The 22,614-nt window shown below is 40.5% G+C and overlaps 1 protein-coding gene across 5 annotated transcripts in view; it reads right to left on the reverse strand.

Moving 5' to 3' along the window:
• The window catches only part of PRKCE (protein kinase C epsilon), a 517,101-nt gene that overhangs the window by 155,982 nt on the left and 338,505 nt on the right, over positions 1-22,614 (reverse strand). For all 5 annotated transcript variants that reach the window (XM_037807299.1, XM_037807298.1, XM_037807301.1 and 2 more), the window contains one exon: positions 21,625-21,798. In XM_037807299.1, coding sequence (XP_037663227.1) covers positions 21,625-21,798 — 174 coding nt within the window. The remainder of the gene's footprint in view (positions 1-21,624; positions 21,799-22,614) is intronic.

The following is a 22,614-nucleotide window of genomic DNA, read 5'->3' on the forward strand; positions in this document are numbered from 1 at the left end:
GATGTGCCACTAGATGTGTCCCTCACATTAGCCAATCACGGTTCTAAATTTGTGAACAGACTTTACGCTTAAGAAACAAAAACCATGTAACAAGGTGTTCATCTATTTGGGCACAGGCTTCTAGGAGCAGGGATGGTTCTCCACTCAGCTCCTGCTGGATGCCCTCCTGACCCACAGCCCTTGTGAGGTGATTACCCAGGTTAAGGGTTTGTTAATAGCTGTAGTTAAGGACAATCTGAGGTCCAGTTAGGGGACAGGTAACACATATTTTCTCCTTATGAAGTCAGTATGCCCAGGGATCAAATCTACCAACAGTGGCTTCTCAATTCTGTTACATGAACAGTTGGCCAACGGATCAGAATAGGACATTTTAAGCAAATGGAAACATGGCAGTCAATCCTCAGTCCTGCTGGGGGGCAATATACATAAAAAATATTGAAACTGATAACTGGATAAGACAGAAGGTAAAATGTATTGTGCCTTCCATGTGCTGGAAACTACCAGGCTCTAAGGAGACAACTATAATACCTTCTGGTAGAGCTTCTGATCTAGCACCATTGGTCACCGAAAGTGTGCCTGAATTTGAAATACTGATACAGAAGGAACGCCTTGTGAACATATAAGGGCTCTGATTAAGGTTGGAGCATTTCATGAGCTGAGCCCTGAAAAAGGAACACTAAACAGAAGAACTGCTCATTGACAGTATCTCTGCTCGTACTCACATATTAGCAACAGACAAGTCTGTAGTGGTCCCATGTACAGTTCCCACTGAATCACCTTCTCCCAGATCATTAGAATCAAATTCTGGGGGGACTCTGTGGATCATGTAGTCTGAATGATCCTCTCTATGTCCTCCTCCATCTTTTATTATGAGTGAGGAAATCAATGCCTGAAGAAATGTCTCGGAATAAGCATCAGTGGCAGGTACAAGAGCTAGAGCCTGGGTTTCTTGACTCACAGTGCCCTCCTTACTATATCCTGTGTGCCCTGAAAATCAGTAGGGCACACCTGAACACAAATAGCTAAATGGAACATGTCTACTGCCTGGTAAGACCTTCAGAGTCAAAGAATTGGAGGGATACAAAATAGTTGATTAGGAGAGACAGAGGAAAATTCTCCTCCATGAAAAACACTATATAAAAGACAGAAAGCGCCCCAGAATACCGTTCCAGGGTCCCACAGGCTGGAAAAGGACTTACATATACATAGTGATTGAGCAATTACAGAAGCCAAGAGCCTGCATTCGGAATCGTGTAAGTATTTGATCTGGAGGGCTACTGGGAAAATGGCAGCCAGACTTGTGCTATCGCTGGAGGTGGGTCGGAGTGGGACCCGGGGAGCGGCCAGGGAGACAGCAGCTGGAGCTGAGGTCAGAGTGGCAGGAAGTGCCTTCCACGCCCTGGGCACACACCTTGGAACTGGCATGGGTGATAGCCCTTTGCACAGCTGAAGGCCCCCGAGTCTGGGACATGCCTCTGTAGCAAGCAGACGACTGAGGAAGTGGCTTATTTTCCACGCCCTGCGCGACCATCTGTGAAGCAGGCTGGGAGCCACCCCTTCGCAGTGCTGCAGCTGAGAGCCTCCTTAAGGGAACTTGGGATTCAGCTGACTTGTGAAGCGCAACTCCTCCTCCACAGAAGCCTGCGGGGTATACAGCCAAGAGGTAGGGGAGCCACATGGAAGTGACAGGAGCCCTAAACCAAGCCCAGGGACTTGGGGTCCACAGCAGAGAACTGAAGGGGGTCTGGGCTGAAAGGGGAGATGCCTGTCGCAGCCCCAGGGTATCACAGCTGCAACCCTGGGAAGGGCTGGGAATACTGGGTCTGAAAGCCCTCTTCCCTGCCAAACTGTACAGGGCACAACCCCCAACCACAGGGCTGGCAGTCCCCCCTGCATAGGGAAAATTGGTGCACTGATTGGACATCCATGTGGTTTGGACCCCCACTCACTATAATAAACGAAGTTGGGGAGATCTGGATTGAGGATAAGAGGTAGCTCGGGAGTGCCATCTGCTGGTAGGTCAGGGAAAGAGCACTGCATCAAGCTGTAGCTCTGTAAAATTACAGATAATTGTTTAAATAAGTCTACATATCCTAAAAGAACCCTATCAAGATAAACAAATGCCAAGAGGCCAAAAGCAACAGAAAATTATAAAGCATATGAAGAAACCAGAAGATATGGACAACCCTAACATCCAAATTAAAAAATCAGAGGAGATACAGAACTTGGAGAAATTAATCAAACAAGTAATCACAAACACCAATATCATAGCTCAGGAAATAAAGGACATCAAGAAGACCCTAGAAGAGCATAAAGAAGAATCTGCAAGAGTAAATTTAAAGAACAAACGATTTCACCGAAATAAAAGAAACTGGTGATCAAATTCAAAAGATTCTTGATACACACAGTACTAGATTAGAGGAAGCTGAGGAAAGAATAAGCGAACTGGAAGAGTGCAGGTTGGAAAGTGAAAGCACAAAAGAAAATGGAGAAAAAACCCAAAGAATTCGAAACGGATCTCAGGGATATGATGGACAACATGAAGTGCACAAATATAAGAATAACTGGTGTGCCAGAAGGGGAAGAGAAGGATAAAGGACTAGAAAGAGTATTCAAAGACATTGTTGGAGAGAACTTCCCTACCCTTCTAAATGACATAATACGCAAACAATAGATGCCCAACAAACTCCAAACAGAATTAATCCAAATAAACCCACTCAGAAACATATTCTGATCAGGTTGTCAAGCGCTGAAGAGAAGGAGCAAGTTCCAAAACCAGCAAGAGAGAAACAATTCACCATACACAAGGGAGACAACATAAGACGAAGTACTGACTACTCAGTGGGAACCAGGGAGGCGAGAAGGCAGTGCTAGGACATATTTAAGATTCTGAAAGAGAAAAACTGCTAACTAAGAATTCTTTATCCAGCAAAGCTCTCCTTCAAATTCAAGGGAGAGTTTAAAATCTTCACAGACACAAATTCTGAGAGAATTTGCTAACAAGAGACCTGCCTTACAAGAAATACTAAAGGGAGCCCTTCCAGCTGAGAAACAAAGAAAGCAGAGAGAGATTTGGGGAAGGACACAGAACTAAAGAGTTTTAGTAAGGATACAGTAAAGGAAATAAAGAGAGAGGGGGAAATATATCTGACAAATAAAAACCAAATGATATGATGGCTGATTCAAGAACTGCCTTCACAGGAATAACATTGACTGTAAATGGATTAAACTCCCCAACTAAAAGATATAGATTGACAGAATGGATTAAAAAATATGAACCATCAATATGTTACTTACAAGAGACTTCATCTTAGACCCAGAGACACAAAGAAATTGAAAGTGAAAGGATGGGAAAAAAGATTCCATGCAAGCTACAGTCAAAAGAAAATAGGAGTAGCAATATTAATCCCAGATAAAATAGACTTTAGAGGTAAGGATGTCATAAGAGACAAAGAAAGACACTATATACTAATAAAAGAGACAATTCAACAAGAAGAAATAATCATAAATGTCTATGCACCAAATTAAGGGGTCCCAAAGTACATGAGACAAACACTGGTAAAATTGAAGGAAGCAACAGATGTTTCCACAATAATTGTGGGAGACCTCAATACATCACTCTCTCCTATCAACCAGACAGACGAACATAAGGAAATCGAAAAACTAAACAAAGTGATAAATGATTTTGACTTAAACAGACATATGTAGAGATAAATTAGCCATCCCAAATCACCAGGATATACATTCTTCTCTAGTGCCCACAGAATTTTCTCCAGAATAGATCATATGCTGGGCCACAAAACAATCCTCAACAAATGTAAAAAGACTGAAATTATTCAAAGCATATTCAATGATCACAATGGAATACAACTAGAAGTCAATAACCATTAAAAATTTAGAACATTCACAAATATCTGGAGGTTAAACAACACACTCCTAACAATCAGTGGGTTAAAGAAGAAATAGCAAGAGAAATAGCTAAATCTCTAGGGACAAATAAAAATGACAGCACAACATATCAAAACTCTGGGACACAGTGAAGGCGGTAGTTGAGGGGGAAATTTATAGCTCTAAATGCAAAACATTAAAAAGAAGAAAGAGCTAAAATCAAAGAACTATTGGAACAACTGAAGAAGCTAGAAAATGAACAGCAAATTAATTCTAAACCAAGCAGAAGAAAAGAAATAACAAGGATTAAAGCAGAAATAAATGACAGAGAACAAAAAAACTAAATAGAGAGAATAAATAAAAGCAAAAGTTGGTTCTTTGAGATGATCAACAAGATTGACGAGCACTTAGCTAGACTGACAAAATCAAAAAGAGAGAAGACCCAAATAAACAAAATAATAAATGAGAGAGGGGGCATTATTGCAGACCCCAAAGGAAAAAAAAAAAATCCTAAGAGGATACTATGAACAACCGTACACCAACAAACAAGATAATGTAGAGGAACTGGACAATTTCTTGGAAACACATGAACAACTGAGACTGTCCAGAAAAGAAAGAGAAGACCTCAACAAACCAATCACAGACCTCAACAAACCAATCACAAACAGAGTACCAACCAGTCATGAAAAAGCTTCCTACAAATAAATGCCCAGGGTCAGATGGTTTCACAAGGGAATTCTAACAAACTTTCCAAAAAGAACTGACACCAATCTTAGGTAAACTCTTTCAAAAAACTGAAAAAAAATGGAACACTACCTAAACTCATTTTATGAAGCTAACATCACTCTAATACCAAAACCAGGTAAAGACGGTACAAGAAAGGAAAACTACAGGCCAGTCTCCCTAATGAATATAGATGCAAAAATTCTCAACAAAATCCTTGCAAATCGAATCCAAAGAAACATTAAAAAAAAAATAATACACAATGACCAAATGGGGTTCATTCCAGGAATGCAAGGATGGTTCAGCATAAGAAAATCAAACAATGTAATCCAACACAATTAACAAATAAAAAGGGAAAAATCAAACGATCATCTCACATAGATGCTGAAAAGGCATTCGACAAAATCCAGCATCCTTTTTTGATAAAAACACTTTCAAAAGGTAGGAATTGAAGGACACTTCTTCAATACGATACAGGAAATACATGACAAAACCCATAGCCAGCATAGTACGCAACAGTGAGAGACTGAAAGCCTTCCCTCTAAGATCAGGAACAAGACAAGGATGCCCGCTGTCACCACCGTTATTCAACATTGTGCTAGAAGTCCTAGCCAGAGCAATCCGGCAAAACAAAGAAATAAAAGGCACCCAAATTGGAAAGGAAGAAGTAAAAACTGTCATTATTTGCAGATATGATCTTTTATTTGAAAAATCCTGAGAAATCGACAATACAGCTACCTGAGCTAATAAATTTAGCAAAGTAATGGGATACAAGATTAATGCACATAAGTCAGTAATCTTCCTATACACTAGAAATGACCTAACTGAAGAGGCACTCAAGAAAAAGATTCCATTCCTCAATAGCAAGTAAAAAAAATCAAGTACCTAGGAATATACTTAACCAAAAAGATGTAAAAGACCTATACCTAGAAAATTACATAACTTTACTAAAAGAAAATAGAAGCGGACCTAAAAAGATAGAAAAATATTCCCTGTTCATGGATAGGAAGGCTAAATGTTCATTAAGATAGTCAATTCTACCTAAACTCACCTACAGATTCAATGCAACTCCATTCAAAATTCCAACAACCTACTTTGCAGACTTGGAAAAGCTAGATATCAAATTTATTTGGCAGGCAAAGATGCCTTGAATTGCTAAAAACATTCTAAAAAAGAAAAACAAAGTGGGATGACTTACACTTCCTGAGTTTGAAGCTTACTATAAAGCCACAGTAGTCAAAACAGCATGGTACTGGCACAAAGATAGACATAGCGATCAGTAGAATCAAACTGAGGATTCAGAGATAGACCTCCAGATCTCTGGTCGAATGATCTTTGATAAAACCTCCAAAACCACTGATCTGGGACATAACAGTCTCTTCAACAAATGGGGCTGGGAGAACTGGATAGCCATATCCAAAATAATGAAAGAGGACCCCTACCTCACACCCTATACAAAAATTAAGTCAAAGTGGATTAAAGACCTCCATATAAGAGACAGCACTTATAAAACTCCTAAAATATAATGTAGGGAATCATCTTCAAAACCTTCTATTAGGAGGTCACTTCTTAGACCTTACACCCAAAGCACAGGCAATGAAAGAAAAAAATAGATAAATGAGAACTCCTCAAAATCAAAAGCTTCTGTACCTCAAAGGAATTTGTCATAAAAAGTGAAGAGGCAGCCAACTCAATGGGAAAAAATATTTGGAAACCATGTATCTGACAAAAGACTGATGTCTTGCATATATAAAGAAATCTTACAACTGAACAATAGTACAGACAGCTCAATTATAAAATGGGCAAAAGATATGAAACGACATTTCACTGAAGAGGAAATACAAATGGCTAAAAAATACATGGAAAAATGTACATGTTCACTAGCTATTAGGGAGATGCAAATGAAGACCACAATGAGATATCATGTCACACCAATTAGACTGGCTGCCATTAAACAAACAGGAAACTACAACTGCTGCAGAGGATGTGGAGAAATTGGAACTCTTATTCATTGTTGGTGGGACTGTATGGTGGTACAGCTACTCTGGAAGACAGTCTGGCAGTTCCTCAGAAAACTAGATATCAAGTTACCCTATGATCCAGCAATTTCATTTCTTGGGTATATACGCAGAAGATCTGAAAGCAGTGACATGAACAGATATTTGCACACCAATGTTCACAGTGGCATTATTCACAATTGCCAAGAAATGGAAACAATCCAAATGCCCTTCATCAGATCAGTGGTTAAACAAAATGTGGTATATACACATGGTGGAATACTACACAGTAAGCAGGAACAAGGTCGTGAAACATATGACAGCATGGATGAACCTTGAAGACATAATGCTAAGTGAAATAAGCGAGACACAAAAAGAGAGATATTGCATGTTACCACTAATATGAACTTCATGAAAAATGTAAAATAAATATTTTATATTGTAGAATGTAGGCGACATAAAGATAGACAGCAACTAGTGAAGGGAGAATGAAAATCAAATAAGAACAGATAAGCTATTGAGGGTAATCTCAATGTTATGGGAATGCTCAGGAATGATTATGGTTTGCAAACTTTCTTGGGTATGCTAGGATTATGTTGGAAGCAATGTAGTTATTCAAGGTTATTTGTTTTTCTTATTCCTTCGTTTTGTTAGGGTTTGTTAATTTTCTTGGGGTGTGGTAGGGACATATTGGAAGCAATACAGTTATTTTAGGTTATTTGTTCTTAGTCCTTTGTTTTCTTTTGTTTGAATTGTTTTTTTTTTTAATTTTTTGATAAATTAAAAAAAAGCTACTGCATTAAAAAATTAGCTTCAGTGTAGTTATTTTCGGTTATTTGGTTTTTCTTATACCTTGGTTTGATTACAGTTTGCTAATTTTCTTAGTGTATGGTAGGAACACATTGGAAGCAATGTAGTTATTTTAGATTATTTGTTTCCTTATTCCTTTGTTTGGATATGGTTTATTAATTTTCTTGGGGTATGGTAGGAACATGGTGGAAGCAAAGTAGTTATTTTAGGTTATCTGTTTTTCTTAATCCTTTGCTTTGTTTTGTTTGAAATGCTGAGTGTTTTTTTGTTGTTTGTTTGTTTTAATTTCTTGATAAATAAAGTTAAAAATTAAAAAGAAAAAAAAAAGAAAAAAGTCAAAGCATGCAGGGCAGCCGCGTTATCTGAAGTATCTAAGCCCACAAGTACAAAAAGTTCAGGTCACTTGAGGAAGGCCCACTGTTTAAGCTGAGTTATCTCAATAGACTGGTAGAAGCTTCTAAAAAATGCACCATGTGACTTTTCCTGTGAAAAACAACATCAGTCGACTAAAAAAAAGCAAATCCTGAAATCCAACAGATGACACTAGAGGAAGACAGAAGGTCTTATGTCAGCCAATGAGGAAACTGGCTTTGTTTGGCGACAGATAACTTGAATCTCTTGTTTTAGATTTCAAGATGAAACTTTTTCTTTAAATTGGATCAATATGTAGCCATTGAACTGTGGGCAAATGACACCTCTGTAGTGTAAAGGTAACTAATGGTGATTGGCAGTGGTCTGACAAGCTCTTGCTTCTCATCAGTTCAGGGGCTGTACACAATTGACATTTTCTCAAGTATTAAATGGAGACCTATGCTTTCATCACAAGCAGGTTGGCCTTTCCAGATGCTGAAGGAAAACTGAATGGCACATGTCAATTTTTCTTTCAGAGGCTCTTCCGCACTGCCTCAGGACTCCTACGCTATCAAAATAGGCTCCTCAACAGCATCTCTGCTTTTCATTTTCCCCTTTAATCCACACCACACAGAGCTGCCAGGTCGTACTTTCTACAGCACCACTTCCTGTGTCTTCAAGGAGCACTTTTTACTTCGAGAATAAATCTGCTTACCTGGCATTGTAAGAACTCCACCACATGATCAGATCTATCTCCTTATAAAGTTGTCTTTCTCCCAACTTTCCAAAGTATGCCTGCTCTGCCCCTCACCCTCCACCTAGCAGCTTCCCGCCAGGGCACATTCCTCTTTCACCCAGGTCCACAGTGGCCCCTTTCCCCGAGGGAGGAAGGAATGGTATTATAGATGTGAATCTCAGCTCTGTTACTTAACTGTGTGACTCTGAGCAAGTTGCTATGCCTCATCGAGCCTCAGTTTCCTCATTTGTTTAAAGAAACAATACCAATACCCTATGGGACTTGCAAAAGATTCATGAAATTAGCTCTTAACCAGCTTGCATAAGGCCTGCCACATAATAGGTGCTCAATTAATGTAAGTCCCTCCTTCCTCTTTCTCACATACTGCCTTTATTCTAAGTTACCATTATATATATATTTTGTCATCTCTCCTTGAACATTAAAAAAAAAAGAGTCCCTCTCCTAGTGGCACCTAATAAGGTGCTGGCACAGCACAGCGGGGATCCATGTCCAACTTGCCTGTGAAGAGAACAGCATCATATCCCAGTTGCCTTCTCTCTAATGTAGATCTCAGTATCTGTCAGCAGCTGGAGTGGAGCACTCCTCTCAGTGAGCCAAAGTAGTCCAAATATATGCTTTTAGGTATTGCTTTCTATAGGCACTTTCATCAACAGTCTGAGAGAATTAAAGGCAAGCCTTTGCATGGAACATGAAAAATTTACATCTTCAATGTGCTTCCAAAATTCAATCTCTAGTCAATCCATTTTTATAATAGAAGGGCAACTGTAATTGGAACCTTCAGAAAATGGTGCTTCCCAATATCAATCAAATTATATATACAGACAGGTAAAAATTTATCAAGACTCACCCCAAAAACTACAGCAAAATTTGCAAAGGTTGAAACATTTTTTTTTTCCAAAATGAAATCCTTTCTTCAAATGATACCTTGCTTGGAATACTAATATATAAAGCAGTTGAAAGTGCAGCTGCTCTGGGTGGGGCAGAAGAGGAGTGAAGTCCTCCCTCCACAGCACCCATTTACATGTGTGTGCACACCCCTACACTTACACACACACACTGCAGCTCCCGAGGCACTGCCACAGAACCTTATTTGAAAACCACTGCTTTAGAGGAATAAACAGAGTTTAGGAAAAGGGAGACGTCTGGGAAGATGGTGGAGTAGGTGAGGCCAACGGGCTTCCTCTCTGTCAGAATAACTAGAAAGGGGCCCGACGACACCAGGGACCGTGGTTCCGGGGTGTGACCATCCATAGAGGGTCCCCTACAGCATGTGGGGGGGAAACCCGACAAAAACGGAGGAGAGGCTGCGGCTCAAGGAACCGATGAGTTTGCTCTGGACAAGACCCCCCACCCAGCCACCCCCCGCCCACACACACGCAAGGCCAGCAGCAGCAAAACTACCAACGGGCAAGGGCGTGAGCAGCGGCTCTCCGCTACAGTCCACCTACCTTTACGGTTTGCTGAGGGATGATCCTCCACAGACAGACGGCGGGGAGTTCCTGTGAGGGAACCCTGCCGTAGCGATTGTTCTTCCCTAACGAAAGTTGGGGGGTGGGGGGGAGAGCAGCAGTGAGAAGCGGGAAAGGGAGAGGAACCATATTGGTGATCGGCAGCCTCTCCCACACCCCAGAGATTCGCTGGAGCAGGGAAGGCAGAAAACCAGCAGGCAGGGCCCACGACCCACCTGCGGGGTCCCCTTGATCAGGCTCTCTGCCTGCCTCCTCCGGAACCTCGCTGCAGCCCCAGTACCGTGATTCGCCAGAGCACACGGAGATCTGGTGCACTGATTGGTTCCCCACCCGGTTTAGACTCCGCCCACCTCACAGGAGAAGTTCCGGCAAGCCCTACTTGTGATGGCCACCTGCTGGTAGATAGGGAAACTGCACTTCAGCAATGTACCTCAGGAACGCCACCTGCTGGTAGAATTGGGAAACTGCCCGCCAGCAAACAACATCATATATAAATAACTCAATTAATTCGGCACTTCCCAAAATAACCCCATCAAGACAAGCAAATGCCCTGAAGTCAGCAGAAAATTACAAAGCACTTGATGGATATAGAAGATACGGACAAGCCAAATGAACAAATTCAAAAGCTGGAAGAGACACATTTAGAGCAATTAATCAAAGAGGTACTCACAAATATCAATATTATGGCACAGGATATAAAAGACATGAAGAAGACCCTAGAAAAGTATAAAGAAGAATTTGCAAGAGTAAATAAAAAAAAGCACATCTTAGGAAATAAAAGATGCTGTTAATCAAATTAAAACTATCCTTGAGACACTAGACTTGAAGAAGTAGAGGAACGAATTAGAGACCTCAAAAATAGGGTGAAGGAAACTGAAAGTGCAAAAGAATGAATGGTGAAAAAAAATGAAAAATTTGAAATGGAGCTCAGGAAAATGATGGACATCATGAAGTGCAAATATAAGAAACACTAGTGTTCCAGAAGGGGAAGAGAAGAGTAAATGATTAGGAAGTGTATTCAAAGAAATTGTTGGGGAAAACTTCCCAACCCCTCTAAATGACATAAATATCTATAATTGACATATCTAGATTGTTACATCCCAAAGTACCAGAATACACATTCTTCTCTAGTGCCCATGGAATGTTTTCCAGGATATATCATATGTTGAGGCACAAAACAAGTCTTAATAAATTTAAAAAGATTGCAATTATTCAAAGCACATTCTCTGACTACAATGGAATGCAACTAGAAATCAACAACCACCAAGGAACCAGATCTTCCACAAATGTATGGAGGTTAAACAACACAGTCCTAAACAACCAGTGGGTTCAAAGAAGAAATTGCAAGAGAAATTGATAAATATCTAGAGACAAATGAAAATGAGAACACAACATAACAAAACCTGTGGGCTGCAGTGAAGGCAATGCTGAGAGGAAAATTTATAACTCTAAATGGATATATCAAAAAGCAAGAAAGAGCTAAAACTAAAGACCTAACTGAACTGAAAAGGCTAGAGTACGACCAGCAAACTAACCTAAAGCAGGTAGACAAAAAGAAATAATAAAGATTACAGCAGAAATAAGTAAGCTGGAGAACAAAAAAACAATAAAGAGAATAAATAAAACCAAAAAGTTGGTTCTTTGAGAAGATCAAGATTAACAGACCCTTAGCTAGACTGACAAACCTCAAAAAGAGGAGAAGACCCAAATAAACAGAATCAGAAATGAGAGGGGAATAATTACTACAGATCCTGAAGAAATAAAAAAAAATCTCTAAGAGGATACTGAGAACAACTGTATGCCAACAAGCTAGACAATTTAGAGGAAATTCACAACTTCCTGGAAAAACATGAACAACCTAGACTGACCCAAGAAGAAATAGAAGACCTCAACAAACTATTCACAAGCAAAGAGATCCAATCAGTCATCAAAAATCTACCTATAAATAAAAGCCAGGGCCAGATAGCTTCACAGGAGAATTTTACCAAACTTTCTGAAAAGAATTAATACCATTTCTGCTCAACTTTTTCAAAAACATTGAAGAAAAAGGAACACTGTCTAACTCATTTTATGAAGCTAATATCACTCTGATACCAAAACCAGATAAAGACACCACAAAAAAGGAAAACTTTAGGCCAATCTCTCTAATGAATATAGATGCAAAAAGTCTCAACAAAATACTTGCAAATTGACTCTAAAGGCACATTAAAAGAATTATACACCATGACCAAGTGGGGTTCATTCCTGAAATGCAAAGGTGGTTCAACATAAGAATATCAATTAATGTAATTCACATTAACAAATCAAAAGGGAAAAATCAAATGATCATCTCGATACATACTGAAAAAGCATTTGACAAAATTCAACATCCCTTTTTGGTAAAAACACTTCAAAAGATAAGAATTGAAGGAAACTTCCTCAATATGATAAAGGGTATATTTGAGAAACCCACAGCCAGCCTAGTACTCAATGGTGAGAGGCTGAAAGCCCTCCCCCTAAGATCGGGAACAAGACAAGGATGCCCGCTGTCACCTCTATTCTTCAGCGCTGTGCTAGAAGTTCTAGCCAGAGCAATTCACCAAGATAAAGATACAAAAGATATCCAAACTGGAAAGGAGGAAGTAAAACTGTCATTATTTGCAGATGATATGATCTTATATTTGAAAAATCCTGAGAATTTGACCACAAAGCTACTTGAGCTAATAAACAAATTCAGCAGTGTGGCAGGATATAAGATTAATACACATAAGTCAGTAATGTTCCTACACACTAGTAATGACCCTAACTGAAAGAGGTAATAAAAAAAAAAAAAAATCCATTCACAATAGCAGCTAAAAAAAATCAAGTACCTAGGAATAAACTTTGCCAAGGACGTAAAGACTTCTACACAGAAAATGACAAAATTTTATTAAAAGAAATAAAAAAAGGACATGAATAGGTGGAAAAAATATTCCATGCTCACGGACAAGAAGACTAAATATTGTTAAGATGTCAGTTCTACCCAAACTGATCTGCAGATTGAACACAATCCCAATCCAAATTCCAACAACCTACTTTCCAGACTTGGAAAAGCTAGTTATCAAATTAATTTGGAAGGGAAAGGGGTCTCGAATTGCCAAAAACATCCTAAAAAAGAAGAATGAAGTAGGAGGACTTTTACTTCCAGACTTTGAAGACTACAGTGGTCAAAACAGCATGGTATTGGCATAAAGATAGACATATTGATCAATGGAATCGAATTGAGAGTTTGGAAATAGACCCCTGTATATATGGTTGACTGATTTTTGATAAGGCCCCCCAAATCTACTGAACTGGGACAGAACAGTCTCTTTCACAAATAGGGCTGGGAGAACTGGATAGCCATAACAAAAAGAATGAAAGAGGACCCTACCTTACATCCTATACACAAATCAACTCAAAGTGGATCAAAGACCTCAATATAAGAGACAGTACCATAAAATTCCTAGTCTATAATGTAGGGAAACATCTTCAAGACCTAGTATTAGAAGGTCACTTCTTAGACATTACACCCAAAATGCAAGCAGGGAAAGAAAAAATAGATAAATGGGAACTCAAAATCAAAAACTTCTGTACCTCAAAGGAATTTGTCAAAAAGGTGAAGAGGCAGCCAACTCAACAGGAAAAAATATTTGGAAACCATGTATCTGATAAGAGACTAATATCTTGCATATATAAAGTAATTATACAACTTAACAACAATAGTATAAACAGCCCAATTATAAAATGGGAAAAAGATATGAAAAGACATTTCTCTGAAGAGGAAATACAAATGGCTAAAAATCACTTGAAAAAATGTTCATCTTCACTAGCTATTAGGGAGATGCAAATCAAGACCACAATGAGGTATCATCTCACACCAATAAGAATGGCTGCGATCAAACAAACAAGAAACTACAAATGCTGGAGAGGATGTGGAGAAATTGGAACTCTTATTCATTGCTGGTGGGGCTGTAAATGATACAGCCACTCTGGAAGACAGTTTGGTGGTTTCTCAGAAAACTAGATATTGCAATTCTACTTCTTAGTATACACCCAGAAGGTTTCAAAGCAGTGACACGAACAGACATTTGTACACCGATGTTCACAGCAGCATTGTTCACCATTGTCAAGGGATGGAAACAACCCAAGTGTCCTTCAAAAGATGAGTGGATAAATAAAACGTGGTATATACATAAAGTGGAATACTATGCAGCAGTAAAAAACAACAAGGTCTTGAAGCATATGGCAACATAGATGAAACCTCAAAGAAATAATTCTGAGTGAAACAGCTCAGATGTAAAAGGAGAGATATTATATGTTACCACTTTTATGAACTATCTGAACAATGTAAAATCAATGTCTTATAATGTAAGAATATTGGGGACCTGGTGATAGACAGTAGTTAGTGAGGGGGAATGATAGTCTAATATGTTCAGATACGTTAATGATGGGGAATTCAAAGGTGTGGTAATGGATAGGAGTAATGATTGTTTGTTAATGGGATTATAAGTATCAGAGCTGTACTGAAGGTGAATAGGAATGAAAGGGTTTGTTTAAAGGCATTTTTCCCACATGTCAGCACCACACATACAGATAGGTGATTGCATGATATACTTCTAAGGTATGACACTGGCACAGAGAGTTGACAACAGAAGGGTACATGGGAAAAATCTACACATTGCCTACTAGGGACTATAATTAGGAGGAATACCATACTCTATAAAAGTTTCACTCACTAAGTTTATCTGTCAGAAACTTAAATCCTCAGAGTACCCCTATGCTGGCTAAATTCTGAAACCCAGAGACAATAGCCTCTTCAAGAACATCAACTAGATGTGTCCCCTTTGCTCATAAAGTTGACACCTCTTTTCAACATGAACATGTTAGGGTGGTCACTGCCTAGAAGAAGGGGCAGCAACAGACAAGATGGAATTTAACAAAGGATTATGAATACTGAATCTACATAATTTTCTTTTGCTTAGTTGCTAGGATATTAGAATAGCTAGAAGGAAAGAACTGAAATGGTAGAACTGAAACTCATAGCATTCTTTGAAATTTGCTCTATAGCTACTTGTTAAATTGTAATTTGAAAGTTATCACCCTTTTGTATACATGTTATATTTCACAATAAGGAACTAACTGAAACTATGATACTGTAACTCATAACATTTTTGGAAATTTCCTATATAACTACTTGTTAAATTATACTTTGAAAGTTGTTACCTTTTTGCATATATATTTCACAATAAGGAAATAACCAAAACTGTGGAAGTGCAACCCATAACATTCTTTGAAATTTGCTCCCTAACTATTTCTTAAGTTGCACTTGGAAAGTTATTACTTCTATGTGTATATGTTATATTCCACAACAAAAAATATAATTAAAAAAAAAAAAGCAACTGTCCTATTCAAATACCAGGTTTCGGCAAAGAAGTTCCATGAGGCAGCAGCGTTGTGAACTAAGAGCCAACCCACATAAGTCTCTGCTCCCAGGATACATGAGTGTTAACAAACGCTACACCCTTTTGTTTCACACACAGGTTGAACTATTACGCTTAAAGACCGGGGTCAAGTCTTTTTCTCCATGAAGACTTCCTTGTCTATGAATGCCATCGTCTCCTCCTCAGACTGGCTGGAGCACTCCCAGCCTGCCGATGCACAGACTCCCCCTCACCCCATACTCACTGCCCTGCCATGAGCCTCTAATCATTCCTCTTCAAGAGAACAGGCTTATCCCCCAACTACAACAGAAGGTGCTAGCATGAAAGCCCTGCAGTGACGTGCACACAGTAGCCCCTCACCAAATAGGAGCTCACTGGCTGACTAGAATTGGCTGTCTGTCCAGCCCACTTTCAGGCCAGCAGGGCCTCCGGAAGCAAGGAGACAGAGTTTGCTGGAGTCTGATTCACTTTGATGATTGATTCTGCCAACAGTGGGCCTGTCTCCCCCACCGTGGGCCTCATTTCACTGAAACCTGTTAAAAATTACTGAGATTATCTCTGTTTGAAATCTTTTATTAGCAAGCGTATTGATTTCCAGGTAGCTGCCTGTCCTACACCCCAACACTTGGTATCGACACCTCAGTTCACTCTTGCGAGGCCCTCAATTCGGTCAAGAACCCATCATCTTTGAAGTCATGCCCCAGACAGACAAGACCACCTTTCATCAATCGCTTTCTCAGCTCTTTTAGATGTAATCTGACAGTCATCTCTTTAAAAACACTCTAGCAACGGCCAAATTTTTTACTTTGTTTTGGCTTTGGTGGTTGCTGTTAACCATCACGACAAACATCAGAGTTCACTGAAACTACACCTTTTCCCCTACATCAAATGTCCCTTCTTAGCAGTTCTCCCCCCCATCCTCGCACAGATCATTAAGACTGGGTAGGAAAATGTCGCCAGTGGCTCTTTAAGGATTTTTCCATTCGGTTTCCCCCAGGGCAGTGAGGGCTGTTCTCCAAGGGACATTCTCTAGGAGTTCACCCTCTGTTTCCTGCACAGCAACATTGAGCACCAGCAAGTCCTCCAGGAATTGCCTTCCCAGGCCCTGGCAGGAAATGCCAAAGGCTGGGGTGGGTAAGCTCATGTAGAGACTACAATGTTTTAAGAGGAAAAATCATGGACAAAACTATTCATGACAGGTTTTGTGGGATCCAGTTGGATGGTATGGTTTCACAATGGGGCTCGCAAATACAAATACACAGTTAGGATCTAAAAATGCCTGACAATTTTATTTCCTGTGACACAGAAATAACAAAACAGAAAAGAAAAAGAAATCCAAACTGAAACAAACAAAATAACCGAGCACTCAGCTGCTACCCGGCCCCTAGCAAACAGTAGATGGATGAGAATCCAGGAGGGGCAATTCCTGAAGTCACTCCTCCCCTTAAACCTTGGCCTTGGCCAAGCCCAGGACTCTGAGAGCCTAGCAGGGTACCTCAGCAGCCTGAGGCCAGCTCACGGCCTTTGCTTATAGCTCTCTCTGCCAATCATCAACTGATCCTGCAGATGTAAAAACTTTTCTCTTTATTTTCCAAACACTCTCTCTTTTCTCCTCTCTCCTTTACTTGCTGTTGTTCCTACCCATTTAATCATTTCCGTGGAAGAGGCAGGCAGAGAACAGGTTGGGAGTTCTAGCAGTTTGAAAAATAACAGTGAAAATGAGATTTGGGAATAAGCTCTAGGTTTTACCAGCCATCTATTAGCCCTGATCCTCTTCCAAAAGCTACCCATGCTTCAAGGTCCATCTCAGGTTGCACCTGTTGCAGGAAGCCTTCTGCAGAGCCTCAACTGTATCACCTAAGTGCCCCCATAGAAGAGCTGTCATGCTGTAGAATACTATTCTTTGCATGTCTGTCTCCATGAGTTCATGGAGTAATTATTCCATGAGTAATCCTTATGAGTTCAGACATGGTATGCTTTTGGCTTTGTAGGCCCAGAATTTAGCACAGAGTTTGGCATGTAGGAGATGCTCAATAAATACTTGTACAACAACCGAATGAATTTGTTAATTAAAAGTAATTATAGGCCATACTTTTTTTTTTTTTAACAAGAAACAACTGGGTTCATGTATTAAATAGTGCTGACTGTAATTTATCCACTTAAAAGTCATCTGGTCATTTTAAGTATGAAAATTTTAGTTTCTCATCCACATCAACAAATAATATAACTTCTATAATTCCATATGGTGATATCAGTCTTGGTGCACATAATGCCTTTTTAAAGTAAGAATTATATGCAGGGATTTTTAGTTGTAAGAGAGAGCGGCCCTTGGAGGAATAAGGCTACTCTCTCTTGGCTGGATGAGGAAATCCCTTATCCTCTTCTCCACACTTTATGTTTTAACAGTTAATTAAATGTGGTCTTGTAGCTTTCTGTAGTTGGTTCAGGTTACTCTAGATTCCCAACGAGCACAGCATAGTGGGGACTCAAGTCAAACACACTGACTTGAACTGAATTGAAATGAAAGGTGTTGCCCTGACTATTGGCTCCCTGCCCCTTCTCACCAGCTCTTGAAAGCTGGAGCATTTCATTTGGTTTCTTCCTCCCAGATCCCGAGGTGAATGAACACAGTATATGAGCTATGGGTAGGTGGCTTGGTACAGAAAAGCCCAGATTGCTCTTGATCAGTAACTTCACCGCTCAGTCGGGTACAGGGACCAACCCAGCCCCTGCCCCTCATAGTTGATGCCAGAGGGGTCTCCACAATCACCACCGGTTACCAAAAGCTCGGCGCCCACACATTACAAACAGCTAACCCTGCCAGGCAGCCTGCAGCTGTGGGTAAGCTTTCGGGGCGTTCTCAAGGGAATATTCCTTTGAGACACCCCTTTCTTCCTATATACTGAAAAACTGAAGCGCACCCAAAAATAATTAAACCCGACAACATGACTGCCGCTATGCATATCATCATCAAACAAGAGTGAAAGAAATCCTAATAGGATCGCAGTCAGGTTTTTGCATTCCTTGTCTATGTATTAGAGTCTCAGTTGAAACCAGCTTCATGGTGGCTCTGAGGAGACTTCCTTTCTCTCAGGAAAAGTGAAACTAAAGCAGGGCCGAGCTGTGGTTGCCAAACCCGGCTCCCATTCCCACCCAAATCCTGTCCAAATCCTCCCCACTCTTTAAAGCCTGACTCGGGCCCCCTCCCTCCTGCAGACCCCTCCTCTGAGTCCTCTTGCTTTGAATACCCCCACCCAGAAAGTAACTACTCAGTGCTGTTTGCTGCTCTCTGTTAGCTCATGGAAGTTAGTAAAATCTCCCAAATCCTAATTCTGTAAGCCCCTCCATTTGGAAGTCATCTTCCTTTTTACTGGTAACCCCACACCCAGTACCTCCCTCACACTCAGGCAAATGATAGCTACTCTTTAAAACCTTGACTATTGCTATCACAGGAAAAGTCACATTTTTAAAAAAGTTAATTTGGGGTGTGGGAGCCCCAGGCCCAGGGCCTTCCCCGAGGGCCTTGACAACTCTGCACACAGCTGCTTGCTTGACCTAGGACAGTTAAGGTTTGACCCACCCTCCTTGTAAAATCAGGCCTCTGGCCATAACTTGCCTCCCTCCTGAAACTCCCTGAGGTACTATTATCTACAAGATAATCTATAATCCTCCCCTCATCCCTGTTGACTACAATCATCCCTCCCTATGTCACAAGACCCCCGCTCCTCTCATACCCATTTGAATGTCTTTGTCCTAACCCCTATACACCACTCCCTGGCACCCCCTGCTTTTGCAAAATATCTTCACATTGAGCTCGGGACCTGCCGCCATTCAGAGCAGCTCCTGAATTCAGGGCAATGTGACCGACTTCCCACACTGTGGTTAAGCCCCCAAAATAAAAGCGCATGTCTGAGAACATGTCCGGTGCTTTCTGTAGTCCTTTGGCTGCAAAAGTCCTCTTGGGCTGTGACAGGAGGTTAATAAAATAATGATTGTTCATAGGATTCCTTTCATGTGTAAGCTAATGAATTTACAGATTTACAAATAATTTACAATTATTTGTAAAATAATATATTCTGCCAAGCACAAAGGAGATGACTACTGACCGTCCCTCCCACATTCACCAAGAGGGCTGGGAACGTCGACCCCTGATTGTAGCTTCCCAGGACCCACCAGGTACAGAAGCTCTAAGAGGCCTCCACCACTGGGCTGGGCCCTTCCTAGGACGTTGGCCCTCTTGGCAATGTGTCCAAAGAAAGAAGGCCAGTGCAGCTCCGGCCCAGGAACCCTCCTCAGCCTGTGAGGGGGCAGCTGCCTGCTGGGGGGCAGGGGAAGTGGGCGGCTTCCCTCACCCAGGGCCACAGTGCAGGGTCCCGTCCTGGAAACCAGACCCCAGGCCTGCCTCTGCCAACACAGAGTGTCTGTGGGCAGAAGGCTTCACTTCTCTGAAACAGGGTTTTCTTGCTGGTGAAAAAAAAAAAGAGTAAGTAGAAGAGATGATGTTAAAAAAATTTTCTAACCCCCGGATTCTGATTTTGAATGCCTACCACACGTGAGGCCCTGTGTTAAGCACCATGGATGATAAAGACACAGAAGACACACTTCTCCACTTCTCATTAATCTAGAATTATGCTCTAGTGAAGGAAAGAGGAAAGTTGACCTCATCATTAAGCCTGTTCTCACGTTGGATGCTGAGTGTGTCCACATACACATACGCAGAAACCCATAAATATTAGGCATTACAAAACCCACACCAAAAACAAGTATAGCTAATAAGTCCTGCAGTTGTTCAGAAAAGGGGGAGATTCTTATTGAATGGGGACCTCTAAGACAAAGGGATTTACTTTTGTCTGGAAGGATGAGCAGAATGATTTCAGAGGAAATTTCTTATGCCCCTGAGAAATCAGAGGGGTAGGAAACATTCCAGTTAGATCAGGGTTTCTCAATGTGGAATAGGTGTTGTGTGTGGTGGGGATGGGGAGGCTTGGGGTGAAATACATCAGGAAACAGTAGACTAAACAAAGTTAGTCATCTCCCCTCACCCCCACCGCAGGGCTCCCTGGGGAGATGTGTGTTAAGAATCTCTGAAAGGTCAACAATGCAATCTCCCAAACTTCTGAGCTACAGAGTCCTTCATTCTTACAGCTTCTCAAGTGATTGGGGCTCTGAGAAACTCCCTTTGGGAAACTCTATACCAGAGAGATTGTAAACTCCCCTAGGTCAGGGACTGGTTTTTGCTCACCACTATACCTCCAATACCTGGCACAGGGCCGGGCACATGGGAAGGACTCAATACACGTTTGCCAAATGACCAAATGAGTGATTGGCGAGTGCGAAGTGGAAGGAGCGGCATTCACAGCGACGCGGAGGTGAGAGTGGGCCAAGGAGCAAGGGCTCGCCTGGGGCTCCACCGTTGGGCTCCAGGTGGGCACAGGTAGGAGTTTAAGATGAGGAACCTTCGCCTTTCCAAGAAACGAAGGGTCACAAATCAGTAAGGCATCCTTAAATAATTTTTTCCCCCAAAAGGATGACTAAAACAAGAGCTCTGTGATGAATGCTGGCAATTCTTGTCTTTTTACTAAAAAGAAGTAACAATTCAGTTATGATCCTCAAAGGTCAGACTCCATACTGTAGTTACAGATTATCTTTGTTTCTTTACTGCCACCTTCTGGTTCCTAGGCACCTAGGTGGTCAGTTAGAAATCTGTATTTCACTATGAAATTTTAAGCATTCTTTCACATCCTTTACCCCATATGACATTACACAAGCTAAAAGCAGTTAGGGTGGCCTTTACTCTTTTTCATTTGATCTGAAGGCAATATAGAGGTGAAGTGATTTGCCCAGTGATAGAAAGTTAGGAGCTGAGCAAGGACTAACCACGCCTGTTGGTTTTTCCATCAAGCAAATGCTGGGTTTCGCCATTTGGCTCTGTCCAGCCACATTTGCCAAGAGTTCTACTGCTCTCTCTTCCTTTCACAAGCACAACCTTCGGTGGAAAATTCCATGCCCTTAAAAAAAGAGGAAGCTGCTCAAATATAAACTGGTCTTTTCAAGGGTAAAATCCATTCTACTTTATGAGGTCTTTGAGAGAAGAATGTGAAGTATCTATAATTGATGTTTTATCTGATAATCAAGATACCACTGTGTGCAGCAGAGTTACCCAAGATGGCTGAGTTGCCCAAACCTACCTTGGTCTGGAAGCAGCAATAGAGTTGGGTTAGGTAGGGGTGTTTCCGCGCCAGAGCCAAAATCCTCTTCTCTGTCATGGTGCAGTCCACGTCATCATCCTGAAGGATGACATCCTTCTTTAAGACCTTCACAGCATATACTTCATCTTTACCCTTGAGTTCTGCTAACATGACCTGTAATCAATCCAAATTGCCCCCATCAGTCTATTCACGTTTGGAACCAAGAGAAGAGATACAAGTCAGTAATAAACACTTTAAAAGCTAATTCCATTTCTTTTCCTTTTTAAATTTTAAATGTTATAACTGCATTAAAAACCGTTTACCAAAACCAACATCCTAATTCAGCTACTGCTTTTCTTAATCCAGCATAGTGCCCAGGCAAAGAAAAGAGAAGCTCAAAATGCATATCATATGTGCATCTACATTTGTCATACTTGTGGTTACAGGAAAGCAAATATACTCTAGTTTTTTTTTTAATTGAACATTATTTCATTAGCTTCTTTTTCTACATGCTCTCCATCGTTATCTTGGTTGATAATTCAAGTAAATGTACTACGGTTTAACAATTTTCCTCATATTAGATACTTAAGTTAAATCTGATCATTAAGTAAACACTTTTCCTCATAAGATACTTCAATCTGATCATTAAGTATTATATAAACAAATTACCTTGAGAATTTTTGTACATACAATTTTTTTTCTTTTCTTTAGATCACATCCTTCAGATAGGAATTGTCAGAGTGGATTATAGGGGTAATATTTTTTTTAAAAACTTTTTTTTTTTTAGTTTCTCATGCACATTTCCTAAGTGCTTTTCAAAAAGAATATGCAAACATACTCTGCCACCAGCAATGTAGGCATGTTTTAATTTCATGGAAATTTACTAATGTGGGGTGTTTTTTCACTTAAAAAGACTTTTTGATCATTTAATAGGTGTGAAATGTTACCTTGACGTTGTTTCAGCTTGCAATGAAACTTTTTTAAATATTT

Source organism: Choloepus didactylus, chromosome 17 (assembly GCF_015220235.1).
Source record: "Choloepus didactylus isolate mChoDid1 chromosome 17, mChoDid1.pri, whole genome shotgun sequence".
Classification (NCBI taxonomy): domain Eukaryota; kingdom Metazoa; phylum Chordata; class Mammalia; order Pilosa; family Megalonychidae; genus Choloepus; species Choloepus didactylus.